This window comes from Leuciscus leuciscus, assembly GCF_965113295.1.
Source record: "Leuciscus leuciscus genome assembly, chromosome: 2".
In the NCBI taxonomy this organism is placed as follows: domain Eukaryota; kingdom Metazoa; phylum Chordata; class Actinopteri; order Cypriniformes; family Leuciscidae; genus Leuciscus; species Leuciscus leuciscus.
In genome coordinates, this window is record NC_138726.1 from 59,962,313 (window position 1) to 59,987,696 (window position 25,384).

General features: G+C 39.0%; 2 protein-coding genes and 1 long non-coding RNA gene across 8 annotated transcripts in view; 2 read left to right on the forward strand and 1 right to left on the reverse strand.

The window, feature by feature from the left end:
• Window positions 1-8,091, forward strand: part of LOC309492459 (uncharacterized protein) — an 83,811-nt gene extending 75,720 nt beyond the window's left edge. The window contains exons 8-12 of the mRNA XM_082161451.1: window positions 2,308-2,391; window positions 2,483-2,550; window positions 2,636-2,722; window positions 3,759-3,813; window positions 4,980-8,091. Of these exons, the coding sequence (XP_082017577.1) occupies window positions 2,308-2,391; window positions 2,483-2,550; window positions 2,636-2,722; window positions 3,759-3,813; window positions 4,980-6,023 (1,338 nt within the window). The 3' untranslated portion in view covers window positions 6,024-8,091. The remainder of the gene's footprint in view (window positions 1-2,307; window positions 2,392-2,482; window positions 2,551-2,635; window positions 2,723-3,758; window positions 3,814-4,979) is intronic.
• Window positions 1-25,384, reverse strand: part of LOC309492560 — a 292,953-nt gene that overhangs the window by 112,564 nt on the left and 155,005 nt on the right. The window lies entirely within an intron of this gene.
• The window catches only part of LOC309492451 (serine/threonine-protein kinase Nek1-like), a 133,316-nt gene that overhangs the window by 24,897 nt on the left and 83,035 nt on the right, over window positions 1-25,384 (forward strand). The gene's annotated exons all lie outside the window — the stretch shown is intronic.

Below are 25,384 nucleotides of genomic sequence, written 5' to 3' on the forward strand. Positions count from 1 at the left end.
AGAAATGGCTTTAATATTAAAGGGTTTCTTGAACTGTCCTAAATATTCCCTTATACTCTGGAAATTAGAATACAGACTTCTGCTATTAAAATGAATGATAGATATACCGTGCTCGTGTTTAATATTATTGTTAAACTGTTGCTCTGTATAATAGCCACAGTTGTTATGCAAGTTATCATAAAAATTATTTTCAGGATTCTTCTTCAAGAACCTTGCCTTTCTTGCAATTTCTGAATTTGTTTTAGTTAGATGCTCATTAATATAAACATTTGAGCCCTTCAATTTACGGCCCTGCCTGAGCAGGTCAATTTTATGCTTTCTGTTAGGAAAGCGGACAATGACGACATGATTATCTTTCTGGTTCCTTGTTGGAATAATATGGCATGCCTCAATATTGTGTCTGTTTATAGATATATTTTTATCATGGAGGAAGGCTGTTACCTGAGCCTCAGTTGAATCATCATGGTCCGCACTCTCGTCTCGCATCTCTCCATTCACAGCATGAGCGTAAGACTGTGGCTTAATCTTCAATCCAGTTATCAAGACGTCGTTCATTCGAGTATACTGCTCCAGGTCTGATACACGAGCTTCCAAGAAATTAACCTTGTTCTGCTGTTCCTCATTTCGCTTCTTAAGTTCTGTGATTTCATTCATGAGATTTAAAATAGTACGCTGTTGCTTGGCTATAGTCGCCAGTTCCTCACCCATCATATTCATGGCTGCTTTTAACTCCTCTATGTCTTTTTTGATTTATTTTGTGGCCATCTTGTTGTTGTTACCTAAAACACAGTCTGAGCAGCAACGCAGGACCGGCAGTCGCTCCGCCACGAGTCAGCCTCCTAATCACTTCGAAAAGAGTTGGGGTGTAACCCCAGCATCCTGGCCAAATTTGCCCATTGGCCTCTGTCCATCATGGCCTCCTAATCATCCCCATATACTGATTGGCTTCATCACAGTAAGCTGGTGTGTGGTGGGCGTTCTGGCGCAATATGGCTGCCGTCGCATCATCCAGGTGGATGCTGCACATTGGTGGTGGTTGAGGAGATTCCCCCCTTCCATGTAAAGCGCTTTGAGTACCTAGAAAAGCGCTATATAAATGTAATGAATTAGAAGAGGAACTAGACCGGGGAATAGGCAAATGGACTGAATGACATCTTGAAAAAGACGCAGTGTCAAACCGTGTATGCTCTTTCAGGAAACTGGTGCTGAAGCACCCAGGGATGACTGCGGCTACACAAACAGGACGATAGCTGTTTCTAACATTCTAAGCTGTGAAAACAACTGTTTTGCTCTCTGTGAGATTGCGGCCAGCGCTATCTGCGCTGTAACACCAACACCAGCTTAAAGAGGCATTCTCCTGAAGAAGCAGACTCGTCTGAAGTTAAAAGTTGAAGTTAAAACACTCTCAGATAAGATTGCAGAGCAGAAACAGCATTCACCACTTGGCTCCGAAGCGAAAGACAAGGATGCGACGCATTATATCATTATATGCTCGCGCCGCGATGCACAGCAGCTGGTGCAATTATCGCATGCCAATGTGCATTGGCTCGTTTAGTTTCTCTCGAAGTAGTTAGGCTCTCGCAAGCGATCCCCATTCGTAAGTCTTGACATGACGAAGTCAACCGACTGACGAAGGGGAACAATTGTTTCACATTCGGTGTGAAAGGACCTTAAGACACTTTGGTTGCTATGATATGGAATATCTGCTGAACTGTTACTAGCATCTGATTTCACAAAAAGTTTGTTTCTGAATATAAAAATGTCAAAACAATGTAAAGTACTTACTTGTTTTGAATGAATGTGCTTGTATTGTCATCTGTTATCAATGTAACAGAATGTAATGGTTGGGTCTTTGTCCTCCGCTGTGATTAGATGGCTTTGTAAAAAGTGACAGTGATTAGCACCATGTTTTACCCAAATTTCAGTCTCTGAGCGACCAGAGAAATGCTTTAAAACATGCTGCGCTTGATTTGAAAGAATTGAAAAATTACACTAAATACACTTTGGTGGACAAGCGACCTTAATGTCACATTTATTACAGAAAAGTTATCCACTGATTACAGTTTGTTAGTTAGCTATAAAGTACTCCAGAGAAGAACTAATATCACTCAGCCCTGTTAATACTCAACACTGAATGATACATTTGGGGGTATACTGTAAAACAAGAACCTTTTTTTTGTTCACTGTGGTAGACTAATGGCAAATATGCAACATTTTTTTTTTTTTTTTTTTTTTAAGGGTTCAACCTAATAAAACAAATACAATGCATGGAATAACTTACTGCTTTCTTGTTTCTTCTGTGTGCAGATCATTGACTGGTTTGTTCAGATTTGTCTGGCTCTGCAGTATCTCCATAAGAACAATGTTCTCCACAGAGATATAAAACCACAGGTAGACATTGACCAAGGTCATTTAATCATTTATTAACATGAAAGACAAATGTGTTTATGTGTTCATGTGATGATTTATGGTGTTCTTCTAGAATGTTTTTCTTACTGAGGATGGTTACATCAACCTAGGAGATTTTGGATGCTCAAAAGTGCTGCAAAGGTGAAATTAAATAGTAATAGGATTTTTGAAGAGATTTTGTCAGTTCCATCCATTTGAATTTACATGTTTGATTTTTCTTTTTAAGAGCTGATGAATATGCAACATCGGTTGTGGGTTCAGCGCTCTATGTCAGCCCAGAAATCTATACAAGACACAGACACAATTCAAAAAGGTATGCTTTTTGTAAAAGATATGGCAATACCTACATTGAGGCCTGGTTTCACAGACAATTTTAAATTAAACCAGGATTAGGCCTTAGTTCAATTAAGAGATTTTATAAACATGTCTTAAAAAAAAAAACACAAAAAAAAAAAAAAAACACATTACTGGTGTGCATCTTGGCACATATTTTAAGATATGCTTTCAGTTAAAACAGCTCAATAATTCATTTTAGTCTGACACTGAAGAATTGTCTGCAAAACCTGCGGCCAGTTGCATAAACATAGCCATAATGTTAAGACATTGTCTTAAGTTCTAGTATGACCTACTAGCAGTTAGTCAGGGGCAGTCAGTCTTGGTTTTTGTTATCAAAGTAGGCTTATCTATGTTTTTATGTAACTGATTTAAAAAAGCTATGAACCATCTTAAAGAAAATAAATTGATGTCTAACTTGTAAGACTAGTCTTAGAGGTTTATGCAACCGGCCCCTGGTATTAAAGAACATGAAAGTTAAGCATTCAGATGAAGGTCATCCAAAACAATACAATTAACTATATGTAATGAGTGGCTGTTATAATAAAGTGCAAAATGAAGAATAGCTCTGAGTAGTCTTTAATCCAATAATCCATTTACATTTAACCATTTAGCAGACACTTTTAGCCAAAGTGACTTACAAATTAGGAGAGCAATAGAAACAATCAAACAATAGGGCAACAATGTACAGTATAAGTGCTGTGAAAGGTTTTTGACGAAAAACATGCACCTTGAGTCGTTTCTTGAAAATGGCTAAAGATTCAGAGTAGACAGGAGAATCACAGGGAAACAAGACCTGTAAACTGAAACGACACCAAGAACACAGGGCTTAAATACACAGAAGATGACAATAACTAACATAATGGGGACAGGTGTAACCTAATTAACAATCAATGAGATTAACTAGAACACAATCTAGCAGGCAAACAGGGAAAACTACATCAATGCAAAACAGAACATTGATGTGACACTATATCAACTGAAGTAACTAACTAAATTATACTGACTTTGTTTAGTGACATATGGTCATTGGGATGGTTGCTTCATGATCTCTGCATGCTGAATGTGTGGGTGAGTGTATATATATATTTTTAAGTTAATCCTATGGCTCAATCAATTAACTTCAAAGTGTACAAACAAAGAGTTTCTACAGTCCTAACCTATTTTAAGATCTTGGTAACTGCTATGGAGGAAAAGTTTGCCAAAAGGAAATATTAGGCTACGTTCACACTGCAGGCTGAAACGACCCAATTCCGATTTTTTTGCCCCTATGCGACCTGTATCTGATCTTTTTATGACAGTCTGAACGACACAGATCCGATCTTTTCAAATGCGACCCAGGCCACTTGGGTATGTGGTCCCAAATCCGATACATATCCGATCTTTTCAAATGCGACTTCAGTCTGAACGGCCAGGTCGCATTTATCCGACCCGCACGTCATTGATACGCGAAAAACGTCATAATCCTGCGTTGAAGTAGTCGTCGGTTTGAAAACGGACTGCATATTCGTCGAGCTGAGGTAAATCTGCCGAACGGGTCGACCTCGACGAGCCCGTTAATTAAAAAAAAAAGAAAAAAAAAAGCCCACGGCCATTATATACGTTATGTTAACTTATTTGTGCTGAATCTGATATTAGATAGGTCAGCGGCTGCTGTCTGGCTCTTGTGTAACGGTCGCTGCGCGCGCTCGTGTGTGTGTGTGTGTGTGTGTGTGTGTGTGTGAGAGAGAATCACAGTTAAAGTTTAGCTACTTCCGCAAACAAAAAGTGACGTCGTTGACCGTTGAGTACTCTTCTGCGCATGCGAGTCACTTCTGGGTCATTTCACGTTCACACAGGAGATCACAAAAGGTCGCATTTAATTGGAAATGTGAACGGCCTTGCAAAAAAATCGCATTTTTTCAAAAAATCGGAATTGAGCATTAAGCCCTGCAGTGTGAACGTAGCCTTAGTTTACATTTGCTCACACAGAATTTTTTTTTTTTTTTAATCTCTGCATTTCTCCTCTTCTCTAGCTTGCTTCTTAATCTTGGTATCATAAGTCTGGAATTGTGTCTTACAAATACTGTTGGCTTTGTTTAGCAAATTGCCTTTGTTCTTCTATGGCAAGTTACTTTGGAGAAAAGTGTCTGAATTATAAATTCAGTCACATAAATAAAGGTCTTAGTTTTTAATATATTTTAAATGTTTAATAATCTAGAGGTTAATCTGACTTTTATTTTTCCTTTATGTGACAGTCAAACGACCTAGAGCGTCACTGTCTACATGCCAATAGCTTGAGAGGATCCATTCCTGAAATCTCAAATAGGTACTCGGAAGATCTAAAGGGATTAATCTGTCAAATGCTCAGCTGTGACCCTCATAGGAGACCTTCAGCTGATGAGATTCTGGCAAAACCATTCCTGAATGTTGCAGTAGACAGAAATAGGAGGATTCCAGATAGACTGCAACAAAGGTCCTTGACTTCCATCAATAACTTTAATGAGGCCTACGACATGCACTATAATGACTTTGAGACTGTAGTTAGCGAGTGGAAAACAGCAACAGATTCACTAGAGGAGATCCATCATAAATGCACTATAGGCAGTCTGTCAGGTGCAGTGATCGGGGCAGCTGGAGGAATCACTGCATTGGTTGGTGCAGGTTTGGCACCGTTCACATTTGGAGCGTCTCTGATTGTAGCAGGAGTTGGGATTGGTGTTGGAGTCGCAGGGGGTGTAACAGGTGCTGCATCCAACATTACCAATACAGTAAAACAAAAATCACTCCGTGAGAGGTTTGAAAAAATTCAGCAGGACTACAAAGAAGCAAGTGAACCGATTCTTAAGTCATTCAAGAAACTGAGAAAGTTACTGAGAAAACTTACAAAGTTCAGTGATTTTGTCCCTAGCTCAACTCTTGATAATGTGCAAATGTCATGGAGAATAGGCAGAACCACAGTAGCATGTGTCACAGAATTCGTGACTCTTGGAATGTTGGCAAGTTTCGGCAGAATTGCTGTTCAGTCTGCCGGTGTCGGGCGAGTAGTAGCTGCAGCTTCAGGAGTGTTGAGTGGAATCTTAGTCATAGTTGACATCGCCTTCATCGTGAAAGATTCCAGAGAGATTCACCAGATGAGACAGGGAAGAGTAGATGATCCAGAAAAGGTCCAATCCCCTGTACTCAAAGCCATCACCCAGATGAGGGAAACGCATACAGAGCTTTGCCAGGTCTTGACAGTAATTCAAGAAACAAAAGATGAATTGGCCAATGGTGGCAGAATATTTTGTTTAAACATATAAATATGATACGAGACTCATGCAACATTCTACTGATTTAAATGTGAGCTTAAGTGATGAAAGAGGTTTTTGCAGAAAACGATTCAACCCTTGTGTTATGTTGTGGGTCAATTCGACCCGTTTAGATGTTCTAGTTGTTGGAAATACTGGTTAACCTATGTTTTTTTCTCTTGATATTTTGTGACTTTTTCTCATTTATCATCATGAACATGCAGGGATGGGGACTCTAGTTTGAGACTCGGACTCGAGTGCGACTTAAGTTGCACACACAGTGACTTCAGACTCGACTTGAGACTCGTCCTTCGAAAGACTTCAGACTCGACTCGGACTCGAACTGCGGGACTTGTGAACAATGTTTATTTTTAGGAAACGTCTGATGAGCTCGCTGTTATTCCCCTCCCTCCGTTACCTATAACCTGCCTACGTGACACGTGACGTACTACGTATCTGCTGCGCGGCCACACATGAGAGGACAACAAACATGTCGACTGCACCGGCCGCTGCTGTGCCATTCATCGTAAGCTTTGGGTTTAAGAACTTCAAACAAGACAGCCCAGACAAAAGAAGCGCTCAATGCAAAATATGCGGTATCAAGATAAAAGATTCTGGCTCAACCACATCTAATTTTATCAGGCATCTGAAAACGCACCCTGATAGGTCAGTAAACATGTTTAGCTCAGCACTGACCATCTACCGTTAGCTTGCTTCTTGCTTTAGCCAACGACCCAACGTTACGGGAGGTTAACTCCGACTGTCTTCCTTATGAAATATAAATGAGCATTTGTTTAATTGCCAAACTTGTGGTCGATTAACGTAATAATTTACGTGCCGCTGGCTGCCATCACGTTAATTATTAACGTTGTCTGCAAACAGGTTACAGGATTATTGTTGATCATGTAACGTTACAGTTTCATTTAGTTATAACGTTACACTGGTTTGAGAGTCTGGGATGTGTTGACTTACAGTAGTTTATAAGCTATGATTAGTTGCATAGGCAGTGCACATTACATGGATGTGCTCTGTAAGTGAAAAAAAGTTAGTTATTGCTTATAAATTCTGCTAAATGTTCTTATTATAACACTTATATTGCAACACTTATTATAACCACAAGAGACTTGAGACTTGACTTGGACTCTAGCTCAGAGACTTGAGACTTGACTTGGACTCTAGCTCAGAGACTTGAGACTTGACTTGGACTCTAGCTCAGAGACTTGTGAGCATCTCTGTGAACATGCATGCAAAGTGTCAACTTGCTGATGTGTTTTGACATATACAAACAAAATTACTATTACGTTCGTGATGTTCACGGGTCAATTTTACCAGCATATTTTAACGCTCTAAGGCAACTGTACGGACCCAAAATAATAACATTTCTTGGTTATATTTTGTTATTTTGTTTTTTTTTCTACCTTATGAAGCTAAAAATGAGCAAAAAAATTATCCACACTTATTTCAATACATAAAAATATTTTGTCAGCCACAGATGGTAAAAATGAGCTATCATTTATTTTTTCAAGCTACCTGAAATAATATTAAACCTTTGTATTTTTCTTGATATTTTGTGACTTTTTCTCATTTCTCATAATGAACATGCATGCAAAGTTTCGACATGCTGATGTGTTTTGACATATACAAACAAAATTACTATTACGTTTGTGATGTCCGCGGGATTGACCCTCATAGGCAGCTATTCAAAAGCAACTGTACAGACACAAAATTAAAACTTTTATTTTATGTATGTCAGGGCACTTCAACTCCAGTTCTAAAGTGCAAGTGTATCTAAAAGTGCTCTAACCCTAACCAATCACACTTGAAAAAGCTAAATCACGGTGTTCAGAATTAGCCTAATTGCAAATTAGATGAAAATCTTTGTCAGACACAGATAGTAAAATAAGCTCTCATTTCTATATTCAAGATATCTGAAATACCAAGCTTTTAACCAAACCTTTTATGTAGAATTTTCAAACATTATTTTCATCATACAGCAAAATTTTATTGTTCAGTTATGAAATTCTAAGCATAAAATGTAAAAAAAAAAAAATGTATATGCAAAAAAGTCAGTATGCTGTTTATTTCAACATTTTCATAAATCGTATGTTTAGATATATATCTTTTTTTGTAATGTTTGACAAATGTTGATATTAAAAGTTTATAGTTTGTACCTGAATCTATGTTGTTTTTCATTGTGTGATTTTTGAGGAATTGTATTGAATCCAATTAGGGTCAATTTGACCCACTCCATAAAGCGTGTACACAGAAGCCGAACAGTGCACAAGGGTTAAATGTACAGTATGTTGCACCGAGCCACACAATAGAAGAGATATGTGACATGTGAAGTCAAACTTTTGCAGTCATTCTATTTTGTAACTATCAACTAGACTAATAAATGCATTGATTATTTGTATTTATATGCACAGGAAAACTTGTCTGAAATGATTTTGTCCTAAACTTAATTAATTTTGTATTTCTGAATATTTCTGTGAGCTGCACTCCTGGGATTAGTAATTTGCATAAACATGCCCAAATAATCTCCATATAAAGGGTTTACAGCCTTTCATCACTCTCAGCAGACATGCAATAGAGTTCACCCTGAACATTGGAATACTGTAATAAGTATAAAGTATAAGGTACAATAAACACCTTTAAATACAGACTAAGACACGCTGAATGTACACGTGTGTGTGTGCGTGTGTCATGAACTGCACCGGGAAACAGACAGGTGATCCAAATGCAGGCTTTTATTGAAGGATAATCCAAAGAGCACAAACGGGGAAACAGGCAGTAATCAGAGTCCAGATAAGCAGTCCAAATCAGCAGCAGTACAAACAGGGAACAGGCAGTCGGGTAATCAAAGCAGGCAGGCTAGAGGTCAGAAACGCGGAGACTAAAATACTAGGAAACTTAGAAACTAGAAACAAAGCTAGATCATGCAGTGTGACACGTACAATCCTGAGCACTGAACAAAGGAAACATACAGGTTTAAATAAGGATACTAACAAGCATAATCATCAAACAGGTGCAAGACATAAACAGGTGCATGACATAAACAGGTGCATGACATAAAGCATAATGAGTCCAGGATAACAATATAAAAAGAAACCATAAACTAGGAAGGGGCGCCCTCCAGTGGCTCACTCGGGCACTCTAGGCGCTGAATGTCACATAACCCCCCCTCTAAGGAGCGGCTTCCAGACGCTTCTAAGAGCTCTGGAGGGAGGACAACGGGGGATGGGATGGAGGGCCAGGCCCGTGGAGAGGCAGTAGGCCAGGTGCATGGAGAGACCTGGGGCCTGGAGACCAGAGCAAAACATGAGTCCACATGAAAGCACGCTCCGCAGGCAGCCAGGGCAGAGCATGCTTGGCACAAGACCAGGGCAGAGTACATTTAGCAAAGCTGGAAGGGACCAGTAACATGGGAATCTCAGGCATAATCAACAGTGGGATAAAGGTCCATGTAGGAGCCATCTCCATGGCCCTCTCAGGTCTAGGAGGTTGTGTCAATGTCCATGTAGCTGCCACCTCCATGACCCCCTCAGGAGTAGGCAGTGGTGTAGTGGTCCATGTCGCCCTCGCCTCCATGGCCCCTTTCGGGCCCCTACTGCCCCCCCCCAAAAAGTACTTGGGAAATTTTAAGGTACCAGCCTCCGGGCTGGAAACAAGCTCTAAAACAACCTCACGGAGCTTAAGAGGCGGAGCCGGCAGCGCGAGGAGAAGAGGCAAGGCAAGGCAAGGCAAGTTTATTTATATAGCACATTTCATACACAATGGCAATTCAAAGTGCTTTACATAGAAGAAATTAAAATAATAAAAAGAAATAAGAATAATTAAAACAGTTTAGAAAAATAAAAAACAGTACAAACAGTCGGACGAACATTTGTACAGTGCTCATTCAGTAAATGCATAGTTAAACAGATGTGTTTTGAGTCTGGATTTGAATGTGACTACAGTAGGAGCACATCTGATCTCCTCTGGAAGCTGGTTCCAGCTGCGGCTGGCATAATAGCTAAAAGCAGACTCGCCATGCTTAGAGTGAACCCTTGGTATTTCAAGCTGATATGATCCTAATGATCTGAGTGATCTGTTGGGTTTATATTCAGTGAGCATATCTGCAATGTATTGAGGTCCTAGGCCATTGAATGATTTATATACCAGTAATAATACTTTAAAATCAATCCTAAGTTTAACTGGGAGCCAGTGTAAAGACCTGAGGACTGGTGTGATATGTTCATATTTTCTGGTTCTGCTCAGAATCCTAGCGGCAGCGTTCTGTATGAGCTGCAACTGTCTGATGGTCTTTTTGGGAAGGCCAGTGAGGAGTCCATTACAATAATCCACCCTGCTGGTGATGAAAGCATGCACAAGTTTCTCTAAGTCTTGTCTGGAAACAAAGCATCTAATTCTTGCAATATTTTTCAGATGATAGTATGCTGATTTAGTTATTGCTTTGACATGACTACTGAAACTAAGCTCTGACTCTAGTGTCACTCCAAGATTCCTGACTTGATTTTTGGTTGTTTGACCCCTAGAGTGAAGGTATGCGTTCACCTTGAGAACTTCATCTTTGTTTCCAAACGCAATGACTTCAGTTTTGTCTTTGTTTAACTGAAGAAAGTTTTGACACATCCAACTGTTGACTTCATCAATGCATTGGCACAGGGAGTCAATGGGGCTATAATCGTTGGGCGATAGGGCTAAGTAGAGCTGTGTGTCGTCTGCATAGCTGTGGTAAGCAATTTGGTTATTTCTCATTATTTGGCTCATTGGGAGCATATACAGGTTGAACAGGAGTGGCGCAAGAATTGAGCCTTGAGGGACTCCGCATGTCATGGATGTCCACTCAGACTTATGGTCTCCTATACTCACATAATAACCTCTCCCATCTAAGTATGACCTGAACCATTTTAGGACTATCCCAGAAAGCCCCACCCAGTTTTCCAGCCTGTCCAGAAGTATGTTGTGATCGACAGTGTCAAATGCAGCACTGAGGTCGAGTAGTACCAGCACTGATAATTTGCCTGAGTCAGTATTTAAGCGAATATCGTTTATTATCTTTATGAGCGCTGTCTCTGTGCTGTGGTGCGGTCGGAAACCAGATTGAAAATTGTCAAAGTATCCATTCGAGCATAAGAATTTGTTCAGCTGATTGAAGACAACTTTTTCAATGATCTTACCTATGAAAGGAAGATTTGAGATTGGTCTATAGTTGCTTAATATGGTCTTATCCAGATTGCTCTTTTTCAGGAGGGGCTTGACAACTGCAGTTTTTAGGGAGTTTGGAAAACTCCCAGAGAGAAGTGAAGCATTTACCACTTCTAGAAGATCTGCTTCTAAACTGTTTAACACACTTTTGAAAAAAGATGTGGGAAGTGTGTCAAGAGCGCAGGTTGATGTTTTAAGGTGCTGTACGGTTTCTTCCAAAATTTTGCCATCAATTTCTTTGAAATCAGACATAGTAACTACTTTCTCAGGTGGTTTGATCTGTCTGACCCCAGCGCAACTCAAGGATGTGCTGATCACCTTTCTGATATTATTGATTTTGTCAGAGAAGAAGGAAGCAAACTCACTGCACTTGCTGTCTGAGAGCATTTCACTGGGAATCTGGCTTGGGGGGTTTGTCAGTCTCTCTACAGTAGCAAAAAGAGTGCGTGTGTTGTTTAAATTGCTGTTTATAATATTTGAGAAGAAAGTCTGTCTAGCTTTGCCTAGTTCCATATTGAAAGCATGAAGGCTGTCTTTGTAGATGTTATAATGGACTACAAGTTTTGTCTTCCGCCACATGCGCTCTGCTTTTCTGCATTGTCTTTTCATATTTTGCACTGCTGTTGAGTTTCTCCAAGGTGCCTTTTGTCTGCCACTCTTCTTCCTGACTTTCACAGGAGCAATATCATCAATTACACCTTTAACTTTTGAGTTAAAAGAATCAAGGAGAAAATCAACAGAGTCAGCAGATATGCTTGGTGTTAAAGATATAGCCTTCATAAATAGGACACTAGTGTTCTCATTTAAGCATCTCTTCTTGACAGACACAGATCTAGCTTCAGTGGCAGGAGAGATCAATATATCAAAGAAAATACAGAAATGATCAGACAGTGCTACATCCTTAATAACAATCGATGAAATGTTTAGACCCTTACTGATAAGTAAATCTAAAGTGTGTCCACGATTGTGTGTGGGTCCATGTACATGCTGAGTCAGATCAAAAGTTTTTAAAACAGTTTTGATTTCTTTTGCCATATTATTTTCTGCATTATCTATATGGATGTTAAAATCTCCAGCAATGGCAAAACAGTCAAACTCTGAGGTAATTGTTGATAACAGTTCTGTAAAGTCCTCAGCAAAGGCTGGAGAGTATTTTGGAGGCCTGTAAATAATGAAAAGTAAAATGCGTGGAGCACCTTTTAACACAATACCCAGATATTCGAAAGACAAGTAATTCCCAAATGATATTTGCTTACATTGATAGATATCTTTAAAAAGAGCAGCTAGACCCCCACCTCTCTTAACAGCTCTGCAGACACTCATAAAAGTAAAGTTAGGAGGGGCTGTTTCATTGAGGATTGTTGCACTGCAGCTGGCTTCTAGCCAGGTTTCATTTAGAAGCATAAAATCCAGGTTGTTTGTGGTTATTAAGTCGTTGACTAGAAGTGATTTATTTTTAAGTGAGCGAATGTTTAAAAGAGCTAACTTAACAGACTTACTTTTCTCCACAGCAATATTAGTTTGACGTGTAATAGGCACCAGATTAGTTGGGTTTGCTGTACGGCTATTGAAGGCCTTAGACTTTCTATCATGTAATAGAACAGCAATAGAGAAAGATACAGGCACACTGGGTTCCCGCTTGTTTTGTAAACATTTGAGAAAGTTACTGTTATCAAAACGGGGACCCGACACATATCACTGAGAGCTTTGAGCAGTTGTTTTTGGTTCACCTCGAGCAGAAGGAGGAGGGTGTGGGCCCTGGCGTTGTGGCAGAGGCCGAAGAGCTCTCACAGGAGGAGGGGGAGGGCGAGCTGGGCCCGCAGGCTTTGGTGGTAGTGGTGCCTGTCTTTTTTTAGTTGGTATCTGGGGGCTTGCAGCAAAAGAGTGGGATAGTCTGGTTCCAGCATGCACCAGTTCTTCCATTCTCTGTGAGAAGCACAGTAGTGGCGTTGCAGGGGAGAGGGAGAGAGTGTCTGGTGAAAGGGGCTGTTGCTCTGGTGTTATAGGAGGCTGTAATATGCTGTCCTGGCTTCCCTGGCTGTTTTCCAGGAAGTCGTCCTTGGGTGCTGAATCTTCAAGCAGTTCTGATATGGCTATCTGTGGTGAGCTCTGTGTGCAGGGCTCAGCTGAGATTGTGTCCGTGAGCAGAGGTTGTTGTGGCGGAGTGGTGTTATCATGTCCATTTTGCTGCTGAAGTGAAGTCCCGTGGTCATTCATACTGTGTCCAGGTGTGTGTGTGCCGTTCAGATTGAGTGGATTGGCACAAACCGCAGAAGGATGATTTAGGGAGAAGTAGATATTGTCCTTTAACACTCTTGAACCAAGTTTGTTTGGGTGATGGCCATCCCGATGAAACAGTTGTCGTTGACTCCAGAAAAGATTGAAATTGTCAATGAAGTTCACTGCTTTTATATTGCAGGTTTTTTGCAGCCATGTATTTAGCCCAAGCAACCGTGAAAACCTGTTTGTTCCTCTTGCTGGTAGTGGTCCACTGATGAATGTTTGAACTTTCAGTCTTTTAAGTGTTTCAAAAAGTTTATTGAAATCCTTCTTAAGGAGTTCTGACTGCTCTTTATGAATATCATTCTTCCCCACATGTATGATGAGTCGATTAGCAGTCTTATGTTTCATCAGAATGTTCTGAAGTTCCCTGTTTATATCAGAAGTTGTTGCTTGTGGAAGGCAGCATGTAGTTGTATCCCTGCTGCTAATGTTTCTGATTATGGAGTCCCCCACTATCAGAGTCCTGGGCTCGGCTGTGCTCTGAGCTGAGTGCCGCTGTCTGCTCGACCTTGAGCGCCAGTTAGCATCAGTGTTAGCTACTGGCCTATTCAGTCTGTGTTCGATCACATTCATCACATTTGCGGATTCCTCATTTACATTCATTAGTACTTCAAATCTGTTCTCAAGATGTATAGGCAGTGGTAGCAGACCAGTGTTTGCAATCCTAGTCAGAGCTGTATCTGGGGTAGAGGATGCTACTGCGGTAATATGTGATGCTCGTGACAATCTGATGTCTCGAGTGCCTTTGGGTTTAGCTCCCTGTTTGTGCCATCGATTAGTAAGTCGATCGGCTTGTTTCTCTACCTGTCGAGGAGTACTAGTTTCATGGGACTCACCGGTATGCTGAGGGTGTCCATGACGAAGCTCTGTTGTGTGCTCCGTCTGGTTTGGTGGTCCCGTAAGTAACTTTGTTTCTAGAACTGCAATCCTTTGTAAAAGTCTGTGGCAGTTGGTGCAGCAAGTAGATTCCAGAAGAGGCATTTTCTAGTAATCCAAACTTTGTCGTATGAGCACTGTGCTGATTTGCTGAAGTTAAAATTAGGTGATAAAAGGAAATAAAATAAAGGAAATAAAATATAGAAAAAATAGGAGATAAAATGTAAAAGCGATAGAGCAAAACGCGGAGCAGTAAGCAAGAGCGTCCGAACAGTAGCTGAGCAGGAAGTGCCACCTGAGCAGGAGGCGGGGCCGGCAGGGCGAGGAAAAGAGGCGGGGCCGGCAGAGCGAGGAAAAGAGGCGGAGCCGGCAGCGCGAGGGGAAGAGGCGGGGCCGGCAGGGCGAGGAGAAGAGGCGGGGCCGGCAGGGCGAGGAGAAGAGGCGGGGCCGGCAGTGCGAGAAGCCTGGGAACGCCCTCTGGAATCCGGCGAGCCGTGCGAGTCCTCCTCTTTCTCCTGCGTCGGCGAGGGGTAGCTGCAGGGCATGGTGGCTTCACGGGACTTGATTCACTACAGACGGGAAGCGACTCACTTGACTCACTCGGTTCGATGGCAGACTCACTTGACTCAGTAGACTCACTTGACTCCTTAGATTCGACCGTGGGACTTGACTTTGTAGATTCGGCCGCGGGACTTGACTCACTTGACTTGGCGGGACTCGACTCACTTGACTCGGCAGGACTCGACTCACTGCTTTCTGGAAGCGCAGACTCGGCGAGACCCTCCTGAAGCGGTGTCTTAACGGAATTCATCTGGGGTGCTGGCGCGGCGGAGCGCATGTGAGACGCCAGAGCAATAAAGCCCACGTGAAGCACTCGTGGTGGAGGTTTGACGGACCTTTCACAAAACGCCGGTTCAACGGGGCTGTTGAGTGGCGTGAACTTGGCGGAGCTCGAGTGAAGCGCTGGTTCTATGAAGCTTTCCTGATGCGCTTGTTCCTCTCTCGCAGAGCCCACCGAAAACTTAGAACCGCTCATGGAAAGAGCGCACTCAATATACTGGACTAACTTGCTGTACGAACCATGAGTGGGCATATATGAATACAGTGGTTCCGACAGACCTCCACGGAAGAATATCATTAGACATTCCTCGTCCAGGGGAGTTTGGGGAGCCAGTTCCAGAAAGTCCACTACGTACTCTTCAATGGAACGATCTCCCTGACGGAGACACATTATCTTTGCCACAGGATGCATCTCGAGGACCGGGACCTTCTCAGCCGCTGGATCTGTATTGGCTCAGGATTCTGTCATGAACTGCACCGGGAAACAGACAGGTGATCCAAATGCAGGCTTTTATTGAAGGATAATCCAAAGAGCACAAACGGGGAAACAGGCAGTAATCAGAGTCCAGATAAGCAGTCCAAATCAGCAGCAGTACAAACAGGGAACAGGCAGTCGGGTAATCAAAGCAGGCAGGCTAGAGGTCAGAAACGCGGAGACTAAAATACTAGGAAACTTAGAAACTAGAAACAAAGCTAGATCATGCAGTGTGACACGTACAATCCTGAGCACTGAACAAAGGAAACATACAGGTTTAAATAAGGATACTAACAAGCATAATCATCAAACAGGTGCAAGACATAAACAGGTGCATGACATAAACAGGTGCATGACATAAAGCATAATGAGTCCAGGATAACAATATAAAAAGAAACCATAAACTAGGAAGGGGCGCCCTCCAGTGGCTCACTCGGGCACTCTAGGCGCTGAATGTCACAGCGTGTGTGTGTGGTTATTGATTTACACCCATTTGTGCAGCTTTCAAACAAAAATGTATGTACATAATTAGTGTTTGAGACCCGATGTTTTTATAACACAGTTTGTTTATATATTCTTTTTTTTTTTTATGGATTACTGTTAAACCATTAATTTTTGGTGTGTTTTAAACTTATGTTTTAGTGATTTGTGGGTAAATGTTTAAAAGTCAAATTCCAATAGAAATATAGATTATATAATTATTGAAATATAGAATATAAATATATTACTTGATTTTAATTAATCATCATGAATGATGAATTTCACAAATGTAATGTAAAATGTGTCTTTAATAAACATGAAGCAAATTAAAAAGGAGTCTGTTGTTTATACATTTACATCAACATCCCATCATGGTAACACATTATAATAACTGCATGCTATTAATCATTAGTTAAACATTAGTAAACAGTTAATTCGTCATTGATAAACCATTGATACACTGTTAACGATTTTCTTGTATTTTTACAGTACAGTACTGGCAGCAAGGTTGCCAGCAAGTTACTGTATTTTGATTTACAGTAACTGTACTGTAATTTACTTTACAGTACAGAAGATCAGTACTGTAAACTACAAAACAGTACTTTACTGTATTTTTACTGTATTTTTGTAATGTTTCTGCTTCTGCTGTAATTAATTATACAGTATTGTACTGTAATATCTATATTGATACATTATTGCTAAATATTATAATTTTCTAATTACTAATAATGATAATATTATATTTATATAATATGTAGTTATTACAGTATATCAATTTACAGGTAATAATATTATAATGCAACTTCAGAATAACTGCAAATCAATCAATCCAAACAATGTTATTGTCAAAAATTTTTTTTATTAATCAGTTACACTGTGTATTTGTGAAAAAAACATTTCATTTAGGAACATTGCATGTCCAGTACACCAGCACTTTACAGGTAAACAGCTTTTAAAGGGATAGTTAAAGGAACACGCAGACTTTTTGGAACTTCAGCTTATTCCCCGTATCCCCCAGAGTTAGTCCATACATACCCTTCTCATCTCCATGTGTGCCGTAACTCTGTCTGACGCACCCACCGCTAGCCTAGTTAGCACAAAGACTGGAGGTAAACGGCTCCAGCTGGCATACTGCTCCCAATAAGAGACAGAATAACCCAACATTTTCCTATTTACATGTTATGATTTGTATAGTCACAGCGTGTACAAATAAGGTCACATGAGACACGGCCATCTTCTAACCGTACACATACTGGGAACTATATTCTCAGAAAGAGAAGCACTGCTACTTCTGCGGAGTGATTTGCTCGCAGCGCCTGAGAAGCTCGGTGGTGAGGAGAAGAGTTCGCTCAGAGTGTAGCGCTAATCACTCTGCCCATGTAGTAGTGCTTCGCCTTCTGAGAATATAGTTCCCAGTATGTATACGGTTAGAAGATGGCTGTGTCTCATATAACCTTGTTATTTGTACACGCTGTGACTATACAAATCATAACATGTAAATAGGAAAATGTTGGGTTATTTTGTCACTTATTGGGAGCAGTATGCTAGCTGGAGCCGTTTACCTCCAGTCTTTGTGCTAAGCTAGGCTAGCAGTGGGTGCGTCAGACAGTGTTACGGCACACACGGAGATGAAAAGGGTATGTATGGACTTCACTTATCTAACTCTGGGGGATACGGTGAATAAGCTGAAGTTCCAAAAAGTCGGTGTGAGAGGTTGAGAAACTGCATGACTTGCGGCTGTAGCTGGACATACTTTTAAATTTGGCTGGGACTTTGAGGTGGTACTGGAACCTGGCGGTGACCAAAACTGAAAAAGACATGACACACAAAAACACGTATGACAAAACCTGTTATCCACAGCACCAATAAAGATGAGCAGACAGTGTAAGAGAGAAATTGTAAAAGAAAATTCTGTAGAAATAACAAAAATTAAATAAAAAGAAAACAGCCAATTAAAAAAACAAAAATGTAACCTTTAGATTTTAAAACTTTAAGTTTAAAACATTGTATTAACATGGCTAATACTTACAGAAAACTCCTTCCCAGGCTGCAAATAAAATTGTCCCACACTGTAGAGCTGTAAGAAATCAAAATACATATTATTCAGTTAACTGTTATGTTTCTTGTTGAGGACATATATTTCATTCATCTGCTTACAATACATCTAGGTTAATAAAATAAAAATAAGCTTCACTTGACCTCTTTAAATATTCTAACTAGCTTTTTTGGCATGCATTTTACTTGTCTTTGTTGCCTAATAGATCATTATTAACTCAGTTTTTTTTGAACAATTTACACCTTTATTCATATTTTTAATTATTATAATAATCATTATTTGTCATTACAAATCACAATGCTACAGAACTGGGTCTCCCGCCTAAATAGAAATGAAATAAAAGGCTAAACTGGTACCAATAGCCAATCTCTCTAAGCCCAAATCACCCATTTTGCGTTGCAAAGGAAAGTGCAGTATTTTTAACCCTTGTTTTCACGTGTTTTTGTGTCTAAACGACTTATTAAATTTGGTCCAGTATTTATCATAAAAGTTCGTAAAATCATAAAGTTCGCCATCTGAGAAACGGACAAATAGTAGTTTGAGCAAAATAACGTTATGTCTATAAGTGCTTGTTTTTACCACTGACGGGCTCGGATGTTATGGAAAGGATCCCTACAGATAACAGTTAACGTTAGACATGTTTGTTATCATAAGATCCTCCAAACGTAACATGTCAAATGCAGTAATTTTATCTCGCAGACCATCGTATAACACATTTAACGTTAGTTAACCACCTCGATTTGTCCTTCCACCGTTCCAACAATCACCAAGTCTGTTTTGGTCGAAATAAACCGTAAGGTAATGTTAATTCAATGTTCAAATCTCGAGTTAGATTTGAAAATGTCGGGACAAGCAACGGGGTGAAAGAGCAGATCTAACTAACGGTGTTTTTGCAACCGTCGCTGGCTAAACTTCCACTGTTATTTGTACACTATAGTGTAAAATCCTAAAACCTTATTATAAAATTCAAAATTAACTTACCAAATGTCCAGATATCCGCAGAGATCCATCCATCCATCCAGCGAGTGATCTGCGTCTGCCTGCAGTTGTGCTCTGACGTCAGTGGGGCGGCGCGCGCGCTCTCTGTTTACAGCAACCCTGTATTATTGCCAGGCATATTACAGCCAGGCTACAGCTAGGTTACAGCAACACTAAAATTGACTGTAAAATGTTCCCGCTCAAACAAAATTACCCACAATACAATGCAAATTACGGTACTTTACTGTAATATAGAAATGCAGTATTGTCCTGTAGGTTATTACAGTACTGTGCTGCTAAATCTACAGCGACATTTAACAGTGTAGGCATTAATAAGCAGTTTATAAATACAGCTATACATGCTTTATTCTTGATTCTTGATGTGTTTAATAAATTCTCATACTTTATTAATGATCATTTATCATTTCTAAATGAAGTATTGCATTTTTTACATTTAGGAGTTGTCAGTGGTCCATAAGATCACTTAGAACGTGTAAGTAAATGATTAATAAACTATTTAAATGTACATTCATACATCTTATTATTCAGACATACAGTAATTGTTACTTAGTGTGTTTCAACTGTAATTCCTGGTTAATTCAGGTAGTTATAAATCATTTAGTAGTGGTCAGTTAACTATTTTTGTGAGCTCATCTAAAGTGAGGACTAGCTATGCTTTGTAAATCATTATAAAGGAGATTTAAAGGCTCAATTATCTTCTAAACTGAAAAACGAAAAAACACAACACAATGATACAGAACATATACATATTTAAAGGGCACCTATTATGCAACATAATAGTGTGTTGGCAGTGTGTGTACACAACCACCCTATAATGATAAAAATCCACCCAGTGCTTTTTTTATAATCCCCATAAATCATAAGCACTGTCTCAGAATGAGCTGTTCTCAGATTCAGCGCAATGTGACGTAGAATTGCGCAGGCCCCTCCCACGACTGTTGAGTGACACGTTTGAGCATAGACCCGCCCTGAGTGAGCTGGACACAGTCCGCCATTGTTTCGACGCTTGAGCAGCTGTAGACAAGAATGTCTCCTAAGCGATTGAGGTGTTTTGTTGTTGGATGTCAGAATGAACATATCAGTCTTCATTTACTCTCGTTCTTACTCGAGGATGGATCTGTACCAACTGTTCGTGATCCAGATTACACTCTCCGGAGCGACAGGCCTAACGTTACTGACCACGGCAGAAATAAAAGTGAGAGCGTGCACTTTATGACAGCTCATCGAGTCATTTTACGGATATAAGGTTTACCAGTTTATTAAGCACAGACTGAAAAGGTGTGTATATATTTGTTTGCTGTTAGTTGTAACGAGTGTTTTGTGTACTTCGCTGTGTATGTTCCATGATAATGAAAGGGAGAGAGAGAGAGTTTATGGATAAGACTTTAATGCTCACATCTTATACAGTGTTTGTTCAGCTCTTACTTTGATTCTCTGGAGTAAAACTAATGCTTCATCTTTTGTGTGATGTACAATAAACTTCATTGAACTCATCAGTATATTTTGGTCATCATTCGGACGAGGTCTGCTACAGCAGGCTTGTATTAATAGTGGATAAAAGCAGATGACAAATAAGTTATAACCATAATTAAACTAAACTATACCTGTTCTATCTCTATACAGCATATATTCTCTGGCTCTGTGGGCATTATTGTCCGACTCCGAGTCGAAATGAACACCGCTACTGAGAGTTTCTGTTTTGATATTATCAGATGAGATTGTCCTGGCTCTGAGACTCTGCCCCCTGTGTCGTGCAGCAACAGCTTATTTGCATTTAAAGGGATACACACTAAAACAGCACGTTTTTTCTGAGCCCCAAAAAATGACAATTTAAACATGCTGTAAAAAAAAAAAAATATCTGTTGGGTATTTTGAGCTAAAACTTCACATACATACTCTGGGGACATCAGAGACTTATTTTACATCTTATGAACCAATGACAACTCCTATATAACTGGTTTGTAAATAATGCAATACTTCATTTAGAAATGATGAATTGATCATTAATAAAGTATGAAAATACAGTTATTAAACACATTATAGATATGCTTATAAATCAAAAATAAAACATTTATAGCTGTTTTTATAAACTGTTTATTAATGTATTAATGCTTTATAAATGATGAATTAGCTGTTTATTAATGCTTAGCTAATGATTAATAGTGTGTAGTTATTATAAAGTGTTACGGAATCGGTAAAACTAACAATAAGGCAACAATAACCAAGTCCTAGTTAAGTCTAACGCAGTACATATTTTTTAAAGTAATCCATAGATAATCCAAGATATTTGAAAGGAACAAAGACATTTGTTTTACTGTTTTCCACCCCCAAGAAATGTACAGTTTTCTACCATCTTGTTGACAACTTTTCTTTAGTCATTCGGCAGTCTTGCAGCCTGAACCACTGCAGGAATCCACACTTACAGATGCTGCCGAAACCCGGGATCCCTTGCAGTGAGTTTACTGAAATCTACTTTGATCAGAATGAGGACATTTTTTCACAGTTGATTTTGTGAATGGATTAAAGCTGACCTTCTGACCATGGAATGGGTAAGTCTGTTTTCATTGTTTAATGGTAAAGGAATGGTAATGGTAATGGAAAAGTCTCTATTTGATTGAATTGAATGAAACATAAATTATAAGGTTTTTAATAGCTTCAGCAGTCCCATTACTGTACAAACCGAGAACATTCAGATCTCCTCAGGGATGGAAGGGAAAATTTCTGATAGTAGTGACGTATTGTTTGCTTTATGGAGCAAAAAAGTTGAGCCTTCCTTGTGTAAACTCAAGAAAGAGTACATTGAAATTAAATGTCCAGATAAGGAAATGCTCCAATGGTGGGACACAACTGGCAAACATCAAAATAAATCAAAACATGGTGAAATAATTGAGGCTTTAAACTTCATAAGTTTTACACGGCTACGTGAGTTAACAACGTGTCTATCTTCAAGTATAGATGCTAAATGTAAAGAAGTGCAATCTAAAACTGCAGAGGCACAAAAGTCTGAGTCAAAGATTCAAGATCTTCAAACACAGCTAGATAAATGACTAGCTGAGCAGTTAGCCCTGACTGAAAAGTGTAAAAATCACAAGAAAATCATTGCAGATCTCAAGGCTAAGCTAAATGCTAAAAAGTTATCCATCGCACTTAACAGCGATGGGACTAAAAAGCATGTTCACTTCTTAGAGGAGTGACTTGCTCTAATGAATCTGAAACATTTAGTTCAGAAAATGCATGTGCAACTGTCCAAGAAAGTGTGCCTATTCCAGTTCTTAAGGTGATGCAACACCGTAATAGCGCAGAGTCATGTACCAGAACGCATGGTGTACAAGTATTAGAGAGTCATGAATATCCTCAAACTCCAGGAGAACATTGCAAACATCCCTATGGTAAAGAAAGCAGGTAGTAGGGGCAGACCTCCTCCTTATATTCAGAAAAATAGTAAACCACTTTCTAAGAGCAAAAATCAGCGATCTGCACGCACAAGTAAAACTCTTAGGGGCGGTTTCCCGAACAGAGATTAGGCCTAATCCTAGACTAAAATTGCCATTTAAACCAGATTAACAGAAATCTGCTTTCTCTGTCAAGGCTTTAAATAGTCCTAGATTTAGTTTAGTCCAGAGTTTAATAAGCTGATTTCCTGGAGGAAGACTGGAGTTACTCCAGGACTAAATCGAGGCTTAAATTAAACCTACCAGGAGGCAGGTTTAACTTCAGATTAACATTGTGTTTCAAAGTGGACACGTGTACTACTTGGACACACACACACACACACACACACACACACACACACACACACACACACACACACACACACACACACACACACACACACACACACACACACAACACACACACACATATATATATATATATATATATTTATATACACACTACTGTTCAAAAGTTTAGGGTCAGTAAGATTTTTAATGTTTTTAAAAGAAGTATCTTCTGCTCACCAAGGCTGCATTTATTTGATTAAAAACAATAAAAAAAACAGTAATATTGTGAAATATTACTTGTGTTTATATATATATATATATATATATATATATATATATATATATATAGTGTTTTCTATGTGAATATATAGTAAAGTGTAATTTATTCATGTGATCAAAGCTGAATTTTCAGCATCATTACTCCAGTCTTCAGTGTCACATGATCCTTCAGAAATCAGTATAATATGATGATTTGCTTCTCAAGAAACATTTATGATTATTATCAATGTTGAAAACAGTTATTTACATTTTTATTTCATGATGCTATGATGAATAGAAAGTTCAAAAGAACAGCATTTATCTGAAATCTAAAGCTTTTGTAACATTAAACACTACCGTTCAAAAGTTTGGGGTCAGTAAGAATTTTAATTTTATTTTTATTTTTGGGGGAAAGAAATGAAATAAATCAATACTTTTATTCATCAAGGATGAGTTAAACTGATCAAAAGTTACAGTAAATACATTTATAATGTTAGAAAATATTCTATTTTAAATAAATGCTGTTCTTTTGAACTTTCTATTCATCAAAGAATTTTGAAAAAAAATTGTACACAACAGTTTTCAACATTGATAATAATAATGAATGTTTCTTGAAATATCATCATATTAGAATGATTTCTGAAGGATCATGTGACACTGAAGACTGGAGTGATGCTGAAAATTCAGCTTTGATCACAAGAATAAATTACAGTTTAAAATATATTAAAATAGAAAACAGTCATTTTAAATTGTCATAATATTTCACAATATTTCTGGGGGGGTTTTTGTATTGTTTTTTATCAAATAAATGCAGCCTTGGTGAGCAGAAGAGACTTTTGAACGGTAGTGTACATATGTATGTATGTATGTATATATATATATATATATATATATATATATATATATATATATATATATATAAACAGACTTCCAGCATTTATTTTATTTTATTCCATAGCTGGTGTGTGCAGTTTCTTTAGCTTGCTTAAAAATTATTTGCTCTTGTTTAGTTTTTTTTTTTTTTGATTGCAGTCTTTTTCTGATTCCATTGTTTCCTTGGATTTGCTTCTCAGTTCCATGCAATTTTGAGCTTTTCTTGGTTCATTCCATGTTTTATAGGCAACCTCTATCATGCTAATTCAGATTAGCACAGTTGGTTTTAAATTAATCTGGTTTATTTTAGTTCAGGACTCCATAGTCCAGGTGTAACTAATCCTTACTTAATCTGTGTTACAGAAAGCCATTTTTTAAGACACGATTAACTATTCTAGATTAAGGCCTACTCCTGGCTTAATTTAAACCCTGTCCGGGAAACCGCCCCGTAGTGAGTTAACTGCTTTGTTCATGCAAGGCCTTCATCTATTAACTTCACTTGTTAGTGGGTTAGCGGCCCAATAGCAACAAGTTTAATATCCAAATTGCAATGATCCTGTTTGTATTTTCAAATTTGTAATTGTGCGTAACACATTGTGCTCATAGAACACACTTTATAGTTGTTTGTGCTACTACATGTACACATAGGCTAATTAAGTTTATTCTTTAAAACACATGATTGCTTTACTGTAAGTGTTGTGTGAAACACTTAGGTTAAAAGGTTGTAGATGATATGAATTCTAGGTCATGTTTCTTGTGTAAACTGGAATAAATGTAGTGCTGGAATTGCAAAGCAATTTCAGGTTGCATGTGTGTCTTATTGAATTTGTTTGTCTCCCTAGTGGAAAACTCTATAGCTGCAGTAAAACCACGTAAAGGAGCATAGAATTGCCATGTGGCTTCAATGTTAATCACAATTTGCATAAATGCTTTCCTCACAACAGGATTCAGTAACTCTGTCCTTTGCACTTTCCTCATGCTCCTTAACTGAAACATTGGTGTGGGAAGATTGAGCCAGATCACACCTCATACTCACATTCTCAGGCTGGCTCCGTTACAACAACAGGACCAAATTTGCATCACAATTGTAAAACCTCCTCACCTTTGGTTGGCGATGATGAATTTACACACAGCCACAGCTAAATGCAGCCATATCATATGATCTTCACACAAAGTCAAATCTGCATCTATCTGATTCTGCCTGACAAAAATACTACATAATGTTATCAAATTGTTTACATTCTCACCGCTAACACTAGACCAACCTTCAGTCCTGATCAAAGCTCTTGTGTGTTTTGCGTCC